General features: G+C 40.7%; 1 protein-coding gene across 8 annotated transcripts in view; it reads left to right on the forward strand.

The window, feature by feature from the left end:
* Window positions 1-16329, forward strand: part of SPATS2L (spermatogenesis associated serine rich 2 like) — a 160398-nt gene extending 144069 nt beyond the window's left edge. For all 8 annotated transcript variants that reach the window (XM_019635670.1, XM_019635673.1, XM_019635669.1 and 5 more), the window contains 5 exons: window positions 940-998; window positions 7757-7866; window positions 10310-10412; window positions 13082-13302; window positions 15425-16329. In XM_019635670.1, the coding sequence (XP_019491215.1) occupies window positions 940-998; window positions 7757-7866; window positions 10310-10412; window positions 13082-13302; window positions 15425-15820 (889 nt within the window). In that variant the 3' untranslated portion in view covers window positions 15821-16329. The remainder of the gene's footprint in view (window positions 1-939; window positions 999-7756; window positions 7867-10309; window positions 10413-13081; window positions 13303-15424) is intronic.
* The last annotated feature ends 460 nt before the right edge of the window (window positions 16330-16789 follow it).

A 16789-nucleotide genomic window follows, 5' to 3' on the forward strand; every position in this document is an offset into this window, starting at 1 on the left:
AAACTGTTTAAAAATAGGTATGGGACTTTTGGGGAAATTAGAATATTGAGTAGATACCTGATAACATTAAATTATTGTTAAAGTTTTAGGTATTAAAGTAATATCATGGTTATAGTCCCCCAAAGTCCTCATCTTTTAGATATATATTAAAATATTTATGGTTGAAACAAAAATTTAAAAACATCTGACATCTATGCTTATATAGATATAAGTCTGTGAAAGGATGTATGAGGGATTTTGATGGTGTGTTGCTTCTGGAACGGAAACTAAGAGTCAGGCTGGGAGAGAAACAAACTTTCAGACAGATCATTACTTACTTTATGCAAGTAATACCTTTTCAGAAGACTAACCAAAAATAAATAGAATGGGAAAAAGGTAATTTGAAGATGCTTGAAATGCTAGTTTGGGAGAATGAGAAGGTATAGACTCAGAGAGCACGTAGATGGATTGACTTAGACCATATTTCTCAAAGTTGGTCCCAGGACCACCTGCATCAGAACTGAGCCCACCTCCCTCGCTGCCAGTCAGATTCTGAGTGAGCGAAGCATAGAGACTTTTGACAAGTACAAGCTTTATAACCTGAGTGCCAGCTTTTCAAATACTTATTACGTTGTTTTGGAACTTTGGAATTCATAGGGCAAAAATACTCCCCAATTGAAATTCAAAGCGCTGCAATTCTGAAAGCCTGAAAAGGCTTTTTTTTTAGATTTGCTGACAATGATTTAATCAGCAGATGTCACTATGTAATACTTAGGAGCATCTCTTCCACATTGCCTCATTTTTGGAAAAGCAGAGTGTGTTGCTGGCATTGTAACACAGAAATATTTATGGTAATTGTGTATTTTGTTTAATGAAAATAATCTTTTTTTTACTTCATTACTTCATTGAAAGTTTCTTTGATTAAGCATTCTTTGACTTTGTGTTTTTTTTTTCCCCCAGCATCATTGACAAAGAAGTTTCATTAATGGCAGAAATGGATAAAGTTAAAGAAGAGGCCAGTAAGTAGACACCTGTTTGTTTGATTTGGAGCCTCCCAATCAGAAGCAATCTGTAGGTCAGATGGACAGTGATATGGATTCTGAGTGGGGTCCTAAAATTCACACTGAAACCCTGGCTCATGAGCTCTGTAACCTTAGGCAAGTCACTTAGCCTCAGGAAACCTCAATAACCTCATGTGGCTGAAAGAGAGTAGTAGCCTACAGAGCACAGGGCAGAAGAGGCACACAGCAAATAATGGGTATCACTGAGTTACTTAAATTCCAAAAGGGCTTTTGTGCATGTAAAGGACTACTTATAGTTAGCTGGGTTTAAAAGGACATTGAATTTCACAGATACAGGAAACAGAGTGGTGGTTACCAGAGGGTAAGAAGGGTGGGGAGAGGACAAAGAGAGTAAAGGGGGTCCAATAGATGGCGACAGATGGAAACTAGACTTCAGGCCGTAAGCACACAATTGAGTATACAGATGTATTCTAAAGTTGCACACCCGAAATTCATATAATGTTTTTAACCAATGTTACCCAAATAAATTTAATAAAATCTTTTAAAATAATAAAATGACATTGAATTTAGTATTAAATTTTGAAACATAACTTTTAAGACTTCACAACTTCCAAATCTTGCTATACTACTTATACAATGCTGTTCCCGTGGTCCTTTTCACCTTCTAGGTTCAATGAACTCAAGTTCAACCAATTAAATTTCCCTAAAAAATTAGTCCCATTTGAAACTTACTTAAATTCCTCTTAACATTTTGAATAACATTTATGAATTTAATACATCTGATTTTTTTTTGAGGTCTTCAGATGCCTGACCAGGCAAACTCAAACCTAATAGGTCAAAGTATTCCACGCTTCTAAGTAACTCTTCTGTGATTAATAATTCAAACTTAGAGAGGTACTTAATGAAGTTTTCTTAAAACACTCCAGTTCTGTTTACAAACTTAGTCAAATTTGCTGACACCTGCCCACTTAACACCTCAAAAGAAAATCAATTACATGTTTTAAATTGAAATCACAAGTGAGATTGCTTAATGTACCAAATACTCGATTTCAATAATGAATGCACTCAGACGATCTTGATGATTGCAAAACTTTTCCTAATTTTAACACAAAATATTAGTACTCTGGGTTTGATTTATTTTATTGTCTTTAAATTTATTTCTAAACCTTTCCACTATTGTGAAGTTACTCAACAGCTAGTGGGGCAGATTTACCATCTCAAATAGTCTGAGGCTCGTGGGTTGGAAATTTCAACCGAGACAAGATAGTCAGGTTCAACACCAAGCCGCAACGGGACATGCTGGGCCCCCTCTTATTATTGAATTCAGTCTGCTGTGTTAATGGGAACCCTAAGACCATATTTTTTCAGCTGGGATTTAGTTGTACAATTCTTATCTCCTGGACATTTTAAATTCTTCATCCTTACCGAAATTTTATCTCTTGAATTGGCTACATGGCAGTCTGCACTTCCAACTAAGTTTCAGCTAAATTCCTTTACATTTGCCTCCAATGCCTTTCTTTTTACCAGAATGAAGAATCAGACCAGATTCTTCATTCTTTTTTTATTTTCCTCGCCTGGTCCTTGGCCAAAATTTAATAGTCCCTTTATGGAAAATACCTATCATTATTTTCATTACACAATTTTTCTAAATAATTTTAAACAAAATTTTAGAATCTAAGACAGAGGAGATTTTATTAAATAAAACTAAATGTGATCCAAGATTAAACCGTGGAATGTTTAGGTAGTTACACAATTCCTTTGATTGTGAAATTGTTTTATTCTTATGAAATTTATTAGTTCTTCAATGAAAATAGTTTTCCACATGACGGGATTTTTCCTGTTTCTCAGGTAAAGCTTATTTTTTTTCTCTTCAGCTTCATGTTCTGTTGGTAAAAACACTTAGAGCCAACACTGACACATGTTTCTCTAATATCAAAATGGAAAGTTACTAGCGCATCACTTTTTAAGAGGTTAACAAAAGACCTCAGATTTCATGTGCTCATTCATTCTTCTTGGGACAATATTCGGTGCTAGGACCTGTGGAATATAGAGCATCTCTGGAGAGCGTCCCTGTTTTTTACAACTCAGTCAATCAAATAAACATTTACTGTGTGCTTCCTTATGTGCTGAGCACTGTTAGTGACTGGGATGAACAGCAAACAGCAACCCATGGGACCTGCATTCAGAACTTTCAGGGGAGCTGAAACAGCTGGACTGGTTGACAGGGTTCACCTAACTTCAGTAACTGGTGCTACAACTCCTGGTGTTAAAACTGCCCAGAGCCCTGGGGAAGCCAATTCATATACACTGGAGGCAGGCAGAACTGAGTTCAAATCCAAGTTCTACCCATTTACTGGCTGTGTGACGGTGAACTAGTTTGTTAACTCCTCAAAATCTATCATTTGCATATCGGAAAAGGGAGAATAAGAATAGTGTCTATCTCAAACAGCTATTATAGAGATAAAATGAGAAAAGACATGGCAGGCACTTAGCACAGTGTATGATACCATATGTGTTCAAAAAAGGAAAAGCTGTTATTAATAAAAAGGTTAGTCCAACCCCCTCATGTGACAGTCAGAAAATGGAGGTCAGAGGGGTTATGTCTTCTCACAGGCAGAAGGAACCATTGAATTTCTCCCCACAAAGTACTGAACTGTCTTTACAGCCACCATCTTGAGCTTGCGTATCTATCGTCTCACAAGTATTTTCCATTTCCTGTACATGGTATAATCTATATTTCCTCAATTATAACATAAGCTCCTATATCCCTCATGGCACCTAACACAATACTGAGAAGACTGTAGGTACTTCATAATATTTGTTAAACAAACTATTGTAATTAAATCATTGTCTATAGGCTGTGGGACCCAATAAAAGTGAACACTAATGTAATTACAAAAGAAGGAAGTATATTCTAGATGAATATATCTCACTTTATTAATAATATGCATAGTTAGCATTTTTTACTATACTGTACTAAACACTTTACATAGGTTATTTCATTTAGTTTCACAGTAACACTTCAAGATGTGTATGATGATTACATTTACAGACGAAGAAACTACGCCCATTGTAGTGCAAACTTTGTCTGCATGCCCAGGGAATTCAAGGCCAACATAGGCATGATCTTGGGGCATCAAGTTTACAAGAGATCTGGAAAGAAAACATTGCTTTACATTAACAGGAATTCAGATATATTATGAAATAAAATGCAAAGTTCACAAGAATTTTTAAGAAAAAAAAAGGATTTCAAAGAATCTTTGTGCTTGAGCGACTTCTGCCCCAGCTCTTGGCCACCTCCAGGATTTCAAGTACACCCTCTGCTAAAGAGTGTTATTGGAGAAGCCCCAAAATACTCCATGGTTCAAGCAATAAGAGCAAGCTTCCAATGTGTTCCAAAAACTTGACGGAATTTATAAATCCTATTGAGAAAATGTATTTCAGCATGCCAGATACTGTTTATAAAAGCACCTAAATAATATTAACGAAGTCCTGATGCCATGAAAATCTAAAGCTGTGTGGGAACTGTCTCCCTCTACAGAGTTACGAAAGGGTGGTGTTTTCAAAATATATTTACTATGCTATTTTAAATTTTAGAATCAGTGAATCTTAGAATCTGATCTTATTTTGGTGTTGCTTTTTATTTCTGTGATTGATGTTTTTGAGGTGAAAATGTTGCTCCCCGCAAAGAATATTGGCTTTACATCTCAAGTTTTAAGGCTTTTTCATAAAGAAAGGCTTTGAAATGTTAATGAGACTATACGTAAACCTCATCCCATCACTTGCTGATGCAAAGTATTCATTTCCATGCACATTTGCATGAGTGTAAACTCAGGATTTATTGGTGATCTTGCACCTGCATTCCTATTTTAGGGCCCTCTTATATCTATTTCTATAAAATCTTTTGTTTGATGTGAATGCCCAAGTTCTACTTAATCAAAAAGAACAATTGCCCCTAATTGTTACCAGTCCAATAAATGATCCATTAAGAAAAGTCAGATCTGTTTAACTGTATAGTCACTCAGGGTCTGCTTACCCCTTTACTTATTAGCTGTTTGTCAAGGCTGGGCCTTCTAATTTTTTCTTTTTAATCTTTGCAAGAAGAAAGTACTTCATTTCATCTTCTTACTCAAGAATCGTTTTCTCATGCTCCAGACATGAGTCCCTTCCATAGGCTGAATTATAATGGCCAAGAAATAAATAATCAAAGGTATGAGTCCTAGACATTCTAATGCGGCCCCTGTAGAAAAGGAACTTCTGTCCTTCTCTGCATATTCCTTTTAAGTAACGGATTGATGTGTTCATTCAATCCTTCATTCAGCAAACATATTGGGCACACACTGTGTACCAGGCTATCAATGTTGTAGACACAATAACTACATGTGCAATCTCTGCTGTGATTGAAGATGCCTCCAGGGGCCAGGCAGGTAACATTAGTCAGCTGAGCAGGGCAGGGAGGGACCAAGGTGCGCTGGCCACCATGCTTCATCTAAGAAGGGCAGTGAGCCCTCGGCTCTGGCCAGTTATTGCCACATGGGAATGCTGGTCAACTATGGCCAGAAATTCCAATATTTTAAGAGATGCCAGAAATTCAGCTTTCAAATGGAATCTTCTAATTTTCAAATGTGGGCAGTTAATTTGAAAACTTAACTTGTAATGTATGGACCAAACAAACCATGTGTACTCTGTAGCCAAAAGTAATAGTGGGCCACCTTTTTGTGACCTCTAGTCTGATGGGGTAAACTTGGACATCATTCAGTAATACATTGTCTATGTTCAGATGAAAATTCCTTTCACTTCCATCATCAGGACAAGTTTTTCACTAGCTCTTCTGTATTCTAAAAGACCATCAAGCACAGATCAGCCTCTGCCCAGCTACATGGTATTGTAAGTGGGAGGCAGGGGAGTCCTGGTAAATAATCAAAGCATGATTAGAGTAGTTTGGTAGATGATAAGGCTTTACGAGTTACAGATTACTTATTTTATTGACATCTCAACATTGATATCAGCATAAAAATATAATGTTTCTCAGACTGTCTGGAGAATGGTTTATGGTTTGCAGGAACTCTTAACTCTTGATTGCTACTGAACTTCTTTTGGGGTTTCTAAGATCACTATTTTTGACATTTATAAATTAAGAACTCTTACAATGAGAAATCACGTTGTTGGGCTCTGCATGGCTGCTGTGAATCAGGTCCAACGAAGCAGCTGACCTTAGTTCAGCCAAGAATAAAATGTGAATTCAACATGCATATCATCTTAGATAAACTTCTCTTTTCTTATAACTCAAAATACTTGTCCAAAAGAAACATTTCATATGTGGCTTGAATTAGAGAGCTACAAGTCTGTCTATTGAAAGATCAGACTTCCTATTTAAATCTCACCCGATGGGTTTGTATTCATTGCTTTTGAATCTCCATAATCTTTGGGAAAACACAGACACAAATACACACACACACACACACACACACACACACTAACTTGCAAGCTACTATGTCTACTTGAACCTTTAGTTCATCTGACAGATGTGTGAATGTGGTGCCAGAGAACTCCCTGCTGTCTTCTTGTGCAGATGCTAAAGAGCGCACACAAATCCAATTCAAAGGGGCTTTGACTCACCCTTGAAATTTTTCCATTGGGGCCACTTATAACAAAGACAGGACACTGGATGCTCTGCTCTGTAACTTCTGTCTGATTGCAAAATGGAAACATATCTGCACAGTATCAAAAGAAGAGGAATTTCGGGCCGGCCGAGTGGTGCGTTAAGAGCTGGCTTGGGATGCCAGAGGGCCCCGGTTTGGATCCCACATTAGGGCCAGTGACGCTGCGCCCTCCACAGCTAAGATGGTGAACAACAGCTCAACCTGGAGCTGGGCTTCTGTGGGTTGCTGAAGATGGCGAAGGCTGCAGCTCCTGCTGCCATAAGCTACCGTGTGTGGCCGGCAGCTGGCATGGGCGGGCGGCAGGCAGCCAATGTGAGCTGCCAAGAGCCGCCGTGAGCAGCCGTGCAGTGGCCGGTGACCGATCTGCCTTACCCAGGAAGAGCGCAATGATAATACCAACATGGGCCAGTGGGGCGACGTCCTCCACAACTAGGCTGAAGAACAAAAAGCACAGCAACTTGCCTGTTCCCCTTCCCCAATTCCTGGATTCCCCAGCACTGTTCCTATCCCCCAATTCCCCAATAGAAAAAAAAGAAAAGAAGAAGAGGAATTTTTTTTTTTAGCTCACAAATAAACTAATAAAGTAAAACCCTTATGTCATATTCCAATAACACAGCTAGTTGCCCTAAAGGAGTATGTGTTAAAGATCATAAGGTCTGATGCTGTTCGAATTTAATAGTACAGCACATAGAATGGGTTTTGCTTAATGAATGTCCTAACTTTGCAATACCATTCAGATAGGATTTTAATAACTATCTTTTTCAAAAAGAGCTGTTCTGAGTAAGACACAAATTTAAAAGTCCAAATTAAGTAAATGAGATCAGATACCAATGAAGAAAACGAAGTTGGTGGTGGGCGTACAGTGAATCGGAGGATCATGTTTGGCTTGGGTATTGGTGGGTAAGGACATGCAGAAATGGGTGGTTGGTAATGAGCACCAATGGTAAACCCACCCCGATGACCAACTCAGAAAACACAGCCGTGGTCCAATAAAGCAATCAGTCTGTGGAGGTAGAACTGATTCCAAGAAATTAGGTCATTGAATATGTTTAAATCTCTGGCCCTAATGTAGTATTCCTTCTTATTTGGCAGTGGAAATCCTGACTGCTCGTCAGAAGAAAGCAGAAGAACTAAAGAGACTTACTGACCTAGCCAGTCAGATGGCAGAGATGCAACTGGCCGAACTCAGGGCAGAAATTAAGGTCAGTTCTAAAATATCACAGCCTGAACTCTGAGCCAGAGATCCCCATTATGTTTGCGTTGCACCCAGAGTGCTACTCTGAGGCTCTAACATCATCCACCCAGCTCCCTTTCACAAGGTTGAACAGAGAACAGAAGGGTGAAGAACTATCTAATCACTGTATTTAAGTATACTACGGTTTGAAGGGCTCTGTTAGTACAGAGGAGAAGTACAAGCTGTTTTCTTAGTGGAGACTGACCTACATAAAATGTATTCAACCATGAATTATAGCTGGGATGGGGGATATTATTTTCACCACATGTAATTTATGTGTATGTAATAAACACACACGTGCACATGCACATATGAACTTGGTGTAACAGTAAAGATTCTAAAGAATGCACAATACGTGGAGACTTTATTCCTATGTTCTTGTCTAGCTTAAGAATCCCACCCACAAGTATGTATTTATTAGATTTCTTCAGTTGCAAGCAACAGAAGCTGACCCTGGCTCACCTCAAGAACAAGTAGGATTTGAAAGAGTATGAGGGTAGCTCAGCAAGACAGTGTGATCTGAAGACTCCAGGCTGCACTTAGGCAGAAACCTGGGCAGTCGCCAGGTAATACAGGCACAGGATTGCCAGACACCCTTCAGGGCACCAGCAGAGCGAGCAATCTCCAGACATCACCAGCCTTATGCCACCCCACTTGATTCAAATCCCAAAGAGAGATCCTGATTGGCCGCCACTTGGGCCACATCCACCATTTAGCAGAGATTGGTCTTGATTGACAGACCCACCCAGACTGTGAATCTTTGAAACTACAGTTACCAGAGAGAAAAATGGGTACCAGAAAGGCAAAAACAAGTATGTACAACAAAAGAGGAATTTACAGTTTATAAGTTTCCCCTCTCTCTCTCTCCCTCTCTCTCTCTCTCTCTCTCTCTCTCTCTCTCTCTCTCTCTCTCTCTCTCTCTCTCTCTCTCTCTCTCTCTCTCTCTCTCTCTCTCTCTCTCTCTCTCCAGCTTCTGACCCACTTCTTGGGAACTAGAGTACTTTGAAGACACAGTTAGTTGCTGCAGGCTTTATAAGTAGGATGGTTTGCTCATCTGGGCAGAAAACTGGCTGGGTATGGTAGAAAGTGGCAAGTAACTTTTAGGTACCCTCCGTTTTGGTTAGGCATGAAACGGAACCTCACGGGGATAAGGACCACCCTCCTCCCAGAGGGCCCTGAGAAGCTCTAGAGGGCTTTTCTTTCTCACCTTCTCTTCTGTCCCTTGTTGCCTCCCACTCACTCAACTGCCATGGCCTCCTAATGAGTTATACCCCAGAGCATATCTGGTCTTCCCCTCAGAATGAAACCCACGACTAGACTCCAGTACATATTTCCCAACATCTATCTCCCCCACCCCTTATTAGAACATCAAGTGAGGACTATGAAGTTACCAGTTTCCTAGTCTGTTGAAACCTACTCATCTTCCAAGTCTCATTTCTGCCAATCAAAATCCCACTCAACATAAAACAGGCTTTGGGGTGAAAAAGTCTAGCTCCTGCAACCTTGGATAAATTACATATTGTTAGAACCTCAATTCCCCCTCTGTAAAATAGAGATAATAATAGTACTGACTTCATAATACTATGATCAGATGAATATGAGATAATCTCTTAAAAATTTGGCCCATGTCTGGTAAGGGTTCAATAATTTTTTTAATGTTCCAGGTCAAATGCTTCCTCTTACATAACTCCTCATTCCCCTCACAGGATAATTTCTTCCTTTTTTATATTTCTAAAGCACCTACCGCATTCTACCCTATATTGTATTTAGTGGGATCCCTTTCCCTTGCCACGTGGTAAACTCTGGTAAACTCAAGGAGGGGCTGAGTCATAGTTATTTCTGTACCTCTCACTCTGCCATCTACGCATCGATCTGAATTTTAAATGAATTGAGAAATAATCTCTTCCCCACTTCCTTTAACAGCACTTGGAATTTTACCATTCAAGATAATGTTTCTAGTTACTAAAGGCTGTGGACATCCTGATTCCCTATTAAAATAGAGATGGATGTCTAGGGTAGGATAACATGCTTCTCTTGAGAAGTAATACCTGAGCACACCATTGGTCAAATTTGGAAGACTGCCCGAATGCAACCCCAAAATGTGCAACAGGACATAAAATGCTGGAAGGAGGGCAGGGAGTGCTGAAAGGTTACATGGATGAGTCCATTTTGCCTGTATCAGTTTTGTTTAAGCTCAGGCAGAGGAAAGACAGGACCCACACATATTCCCAGAACAAGAAGGTGATCATTCCAGGCAGGTCAAAACCACGCGTGATTCAGTGGATTCTCCCGGGGACAGAGCTGGCGTGGTTAACGCCATCCGTGGTAGCAGACGAGTAGAGTGAACACATCTGCAGTGTGCCTGTCATTTCTGTCATTGGAGAACTCCTGGTTTATTTCTCTTTCTTCAGCACTTTGTCAGCGAGCGTAAATATGATGAAGAGCTCGGGAAAGCGGCCCGATTCTCCTGTGACATTGAACAGCTCAAGGCCCAAATCATGCTCTGCGGAGAAAGTAAGTTTTGCATACTTGCTAAATAATTCTGTGTGAAGAAGCCTGGTGCTATTTGGAGTTAATACCAGAAATGTCAGGCGCGCTGTCCCCCAGGGAGGCTAAAGTGAGGTCTAAAGAGATTTAATGATCTAAGGTCATGACACAAGTCACTAGAAATGTCAAGATTTGAACTTAGAGTCTTCAAATGCCACTGCCCATCAGTAAATCCCCAGGATTTACTAAGCGGAACAGAACAGGTCGACTAGTTTATACCTTTTGCAAACTTTTATTAATCACTGCCAGATAATCTGCTTCTCTCATTTCAAATAGCCTGGTTCTGCAGAGATCTGTTACACGGAGAGTGAGTCTTCCTAATAAGTCTGGGAACAATCGGCTACTGTCGTGAAGAGCCCAGCTGTTGTGTGTGTGCTGCTCTGCAGTGCCTGAAGCCTCTCCCCAGGTTCTGTGCTGAGTGAAGTCTGCAGATAATGAGAGACTTCACTTCAGCCATTAGCTTTATTCTGGTTCGCTATTCAGCCTTAATTAGAGCAACTAATGTGCAACAAAATTGGCTGATACGTTTTTTCCCCTGCTCCAGCCCACCCACCAAAGGAGGTGGCAATGAGCACTCAAGTGGCTATAAGGACGGCCACAAGATGGAAAGAAGGACTAGTGAGGGACATGGAATATGGCCACAGTCATAAAATAGTCAGTGGACAAATTGAGATTTGGCTATTTTCAGAGTGGAAATTGCTTTTTGTTCCTGAGTATAAAAAAAATAATAAGCTTGATCTGAAAGTTACAGAACTGTATTAAACAGAACAAGACATTACTTTTGTGTATCCTTCACACTTTTTATGCACATATAGCCTATATAAATTATATATTACATATACAATTATACTATATATAATTTGCTATGCTATACTACATATATATAGTAATATTATTTGTTTTTATTTCACAATATATGGTTGACATTTTTCCATGTCAATATACTTAATCCATAGTTTATTTAAATAAAGTTTGTGTAAGTGGTCCTGTAACTGTGGACATTTAGGTTGCTTCCAGTTTTCACCATTAAAATAACACTGCTGTGAGCATGCTTATCCACATATCTTTGGCAATTATCTGATTTTCTAACTGCATTTCTTTTCAATTCTTTTTTTTTTCTGTATGCCCCCTCCCTTATGACAGAATCTATGCATTTGCTATTCTCCTCCTCCAGCTTTTGCCCCCTCTCTGAAAAAGCCATCAGTCTGGTTCACAGTTGGAAATTGAACTGCCCATCCTGCTTTCCACTTCAGCCTGATGATAAGCTGGAGCCAGATGGATGCCAAATGACTGTCACCGATCTGAGGGGTGGGAGTGTGCAGCTCACCTGCTTTCCTCCAGAGCACTTGCAGTGACATCTAGTGGAAGGAAGCAAATTCCAAGTGTCCACATGAAAGACAGCCTCCCGTGTTGGAGACAAGAGTCTTCCAAAGGCCCTTCTCAGCTTAGTTAAGAGCACATTAAATGCCCACAGCTGCTGCAGCAGCAGTAGTGGCCTCTGAGCTGTAGGAAGTAATGGCCCCATGAAATGGAATCCAGTGACTACAAGAGCCACTGAACTTCCCTGGGATATTTGCACAGCCCCCAATGCACCATCACACCTTACCTATAAAATGAAAGGACTAGAGATACATCCCAGTCCTTCCCACTGCTAATGTTCTCTGATCCCCACAAGTCACTCCTAATCCTCTGGAAGAATCCTAGGATTAAGTCTGATCCATCAACAGGTCACAGGGAAAATTGCTTTTAAAAATTGGTGACAATCTTAAGATTCAAAGGTTTTGCTGTCCAGCCTGGCAGTCGAATTCTGGTGACCTGTGAGAGGGAGTCATGACTTGATCCTTGAATTGATGTCCTCAGGCCCCAATTCAGCAAAACAGTCTAGAAATCATGCCATCAGAAACCACCTTTTTCAAAACCAGCAGGAATGATGATAATAAACATTGAACAGACCTGCCTGAGCCCTGTGGGGACCTGTCTGATTACCCTGAATTGACATTAGCATTGGAATTGGTGCATATTTGCAGTGGAGCTGTAGAAAATGGGTTTGATAAAGGCCAGATGATGCAGCTCTAGTGGAATATAAAAGATGCATTACAGCATCTTTGGGGCTGCCAGACCTAGCCCTATGGTCAGGGGATATGCACGACTCAGGGTGACAAAGTCCCTGATACCGACATCACCCCAGTCCCATGCTCCCAGAACATCATGGCTCTGATGAGCCAAGTGTCCACGCACCCCCTGCTCTTCCCACATGTCTGCAGCACCGACAGTCTAGGGATCTGACAAGGACAGCAGAGTACATTTGTGGACAGGGCCAAGAGGGCCCTTCAAGATTTACTGTCCCTTTTCCCTTGGCAATTCTTGACCTACAGAATAATATTAGAGTTACTCAGATATGTCTTTTTTCCTATAAATGTCTCCCAACTTGGGTGATTGTGCTGTAATCACAGTTCAGTGATTCTCACAGAAGAAATTTGGTGATCTCCAAGCACCAAGGTGCCTTTTCAAATGACATATTCCAAAAAACTTAATGTTTTTATGACGCTTCTGCCAATTTCTTCATCTCCTAATGGATTACCAATGCAACCATGTTTGTCGCACAGCCTTTAACGCCTAGTGCTTTCTTGTTGCAGTTACACATCCAAAGAACAACTACTCCTCTAGAACTCCCTGCAGCTCCCTGCTGCCGCTGCTGAACGCTCATGCAGCAACCTCTGGAAAACAGAGTAACTTTTCCAGAAAACCATCCAACCACAACAAGCCCTCTGAGGGTAAAGCAGCAAATCCCAAAATGGCGAGCAACCATCCCAGCACCGTGGACAGCTCTCACCAGGTGATGCCGCCTAACAAGCAGGTAAGCATTTCTGGGGAGGCTCCGTGCACTGCCTGCAGGGGTCCCACAGACCCCGGTGCTTGGTGCCTGGGAGAAACTACTCATTTGCAAAGGAATAAAACAGCAAATACTAGACACAGAGCTTCCTGGGGTCCACCCAGGCTTGTTCTTTGCTCATTATTAAACCCCGTACTAAAAGTAAGTCAAAAATATACTCTGAGTTTCCCTTTCACAAATTCTTTAAAAACAAAGGAGGTCAGTTATAAAAATAGACACAGGGATGTAAAGTACAGCATAGGGAGTATAGTCAATAATATTGTAATAACTATGTATGATATCAGCTGGGTACTAGACTTATTGGGATGATCACGTCATAAGTTAGATAAATGGCTAACCATTATGTTCTACACCTGAAACTAATAATATTTTGTATGTAGACTGTCATTGAAATTTTTTTTTAAAAATTTAATCAACATTAAAAAACAAAGGCGGCCAGATTAAATGCTAGCTACAGTTACTTTTTCAGCTCACTGTTTTACATTTCCAGCAAAGCATTTCAGGCCATGGCCCATTTAAGTTGAAATATACTTATATATATCGAAGCTAGGATACTGTAGACCCAGGCAAGACGGGCCTTGTGTGGGGCGCTGTGCTTGACAGTAACCCCTCTGGGCCCTCCCCCAGCCATGGCCCTCCCTACAAAGCAAGACCAAGGAGATGTGACTCCCTAGAATCTGTCCTCTCCCTTCTGGAAAGGACTCCAAGTACTCAAGATCCTGGAATTCTGGAATTCCTGAGCCTGCTCTCGAGGTCTGTTTAGATCACTTCCCTGTATACATCATCTTGAAGTTGTAGCACATTACCAGTTTACACATCCCGAGGTCCAAAGAGTGATTATTTGTGGGGCCGGGGACAAAGCTGAGGTGTGCCGGCTGAAGTGTCCACATTCACATGTTCAAAGCCCCCTCACAATGTGTGACGGGGTCAGAGGTGGGAAGACACAATATTCAGGGCAGATGGCACGCGGGCCTGCCTTTGTACTGTTGCCCTGAGCCCTGAATTATTAGAGATGGGTCTGCCCTAAACCTATACCATCCAGTCACAGTGCACAAATTAATAACCGTATATGTTTATAAGTCATAAAATTATACACCTTAACAATAGAAGTTTGGTTTTCAATAAAGGTCTGTGTTCATGTAACAACCTGTCTGTGAACCTTGTCAGGAAACTAGATGTGACAGACATGGGAATGGCTCCATTTTCTAACTGTAGGCCTTGGGCAGGTCCCTTAAATTTATTTTCCTCACCTATAAAATAAAACAAATAATAGCAACTATTTTAAGAACGATTGTGATGACAAATGAGATGGCAACCGGCACACTGTAAGCACTCAGTAAAGTGGTGGCAATTATTGACTTCAAAGAGTTCAAAAATCTTTCCCTTGTACAGAGACAGACAGAATAACCCATTGCTTCCTCTCTGCCCATCCCTTTATGTTCTTGGTTGCCAGCTTGTTGAAGGTGGCCAATTTTTCAGTGTGATGCTTCCAAATTCGTTGGCTGAGAACTGCAAAACTTCTCTGAAAATATTACCTCCACATCCCACCGAGATCTCTCAGATACACCTCATCCCTGTATTGACCCAAGATAATATTTCTGAACTCTGATATTTGTTTTGAAATATAATAGAAAAACTGCCTTAGAGAAGAAAAGTTATAAATAGAATTTTACATTTTTCTTCATAAATGTGATGAGAATGCTTATATGTAGTCTATACAGCATGTCCCCCAAATGTTCAGGGTAGAGAAGCGTCATCGCCCTGCTTCTGTTACATTTCATTCTGATATATTTGAAGCATCCTTGCTGGGCTTTATTTGGCTTGGTTCTTGAATTGTCTGTCTTATACTTCTGTGACCTCACTTTCAACATCAGTAATTCTCTTGGTGATCCATTTACAAGATAGTCCACTCTTCTATTAAGCTTGAGGATTTTATCAGCTTGACCTCATTTTCATGTTGCCATATTCTTAGATGCAAAAAAAAAAAAACTTACCTGTGGCTTAGAGATTTGGTTTCCTTGAGGTCTACCGATGTCATCTGTGGTTTATTGGCATCTAATACCTCATTCCTTTCTTTCTTTGATAGAATGGGTCTTCTAGCCAAAGACGAAGATTTAATCCACAGTATCATAACAACAGGCTAAATGGGTCTGCCAAGCCACAGGGCAGTGGTAATGAAGCTGATCCGATGGGGAAAGGCAACAACCGCCACGAACACAGAAGACAGCCGCACAACGGCTTCCGTCCCAAAAACAAAGGCGGCACCAAAAATCAAGAGGCCTCTTTGGGGACAAAGACCCCCGACACCCCAGCCCATTCGGAAAAGCCCCGACGAAGGCAGCACGCAGCAGACAACGCGGACGCCAGGCCTTTCCGGGGAAACGTCGCTAGGGTTTCACAGTGCAATCTCTGTCCAACGAGAATAGAAGTTTCCACAGATGCCACGGTTCTCGCAGTCCCAGCTGTGACGTTGGTGGCCTGAGCTAGGAGAGAAAAAAAGCAGTTTTCACTCAGTTTTGGTTCCCTGCCCAAGGTGCTGACCCAATTCGCTGCCAAAAGAGAGTCAATCAGAATAGACAAACCCTGTATGGTTGTGTCATCCTCTCTTAATCATTTTTACTAATTCTAATAATCCGCTCTAGCTTGCTTCATAACTTTCATGGCTTTGCTTGATCTGTTGATGCATTTTCTCATCAAGACATTGCAGCATTTAGCCAGGCAGTATTTACTCATTTGTTAGGAAAATCAACATGTGGCTAAAGATCAGAGGCTCAGTAGCAACCTATGTTGTAGCAGTGATGTCAGTCCATTGATCGATCGTCTTTAGAGAGTTAATGTTTAAAAAAAAAAATTCTTATTGATCAGACAAACATGATCTGCTGAAGACACATGCGCTTTTGTAGAATTTAACATCTGGTGTTTTTCTGAAATATATATATATATATACATATATTGCTTTATTTGAAACAAATTAAAATATGCTGCATTTCACCCCCGGCTTGTTTCTTTTATTGATGCCCACTTTCAAGTAGAGACCAGAGGTTGTGGCCCAGAGCTCTGTACAATACGGTTTCTCTTTGGGACACGTGTCCTTTCAGAAAACATAATGCCTCACAATGGCCCCTGCCAGTACCTTACACACATACAGATGGATATGCAACCCAGTCATCTTAGATACTGTGTGGCATTGTGAAACCTTGGTTGCAGGGAACATAAACCTCAGCTCAGCCTAATTTCAACAATAAGCTTGCATTGGTTCAGTGACCGAAAAGTCCAGTATCAAAGTATGTCTTGAGTCCAATTTGATCCAAAGGGCTTTCTCTTGATTATCTCAGTTCTCCCATCCTCATTAGGCTGACATTGGATTTAGAATGAGTAGAAAATGACTGGCTCCTGAGATTCAGTTTCATCCCCACACTGTTCAGAAGAGAGAAGCTTTCCAGGTAGCATC

This window comes from Hipposideros armiger, unplaced genomic scaffold, assembly GCF_001890085.2.
Source record: "Hipposideros armiger isolate ML-2016 unplaced genomic scaffold, ASM189008v1 scaffold_23, whole genome shotgun sequence".
Lineage (NCBI taxonomy): Eukaryota > Metazoa > Chordata > Mammalia > Chiroptera > Hipposideridae > Hipposideros > Hipposideros armiger.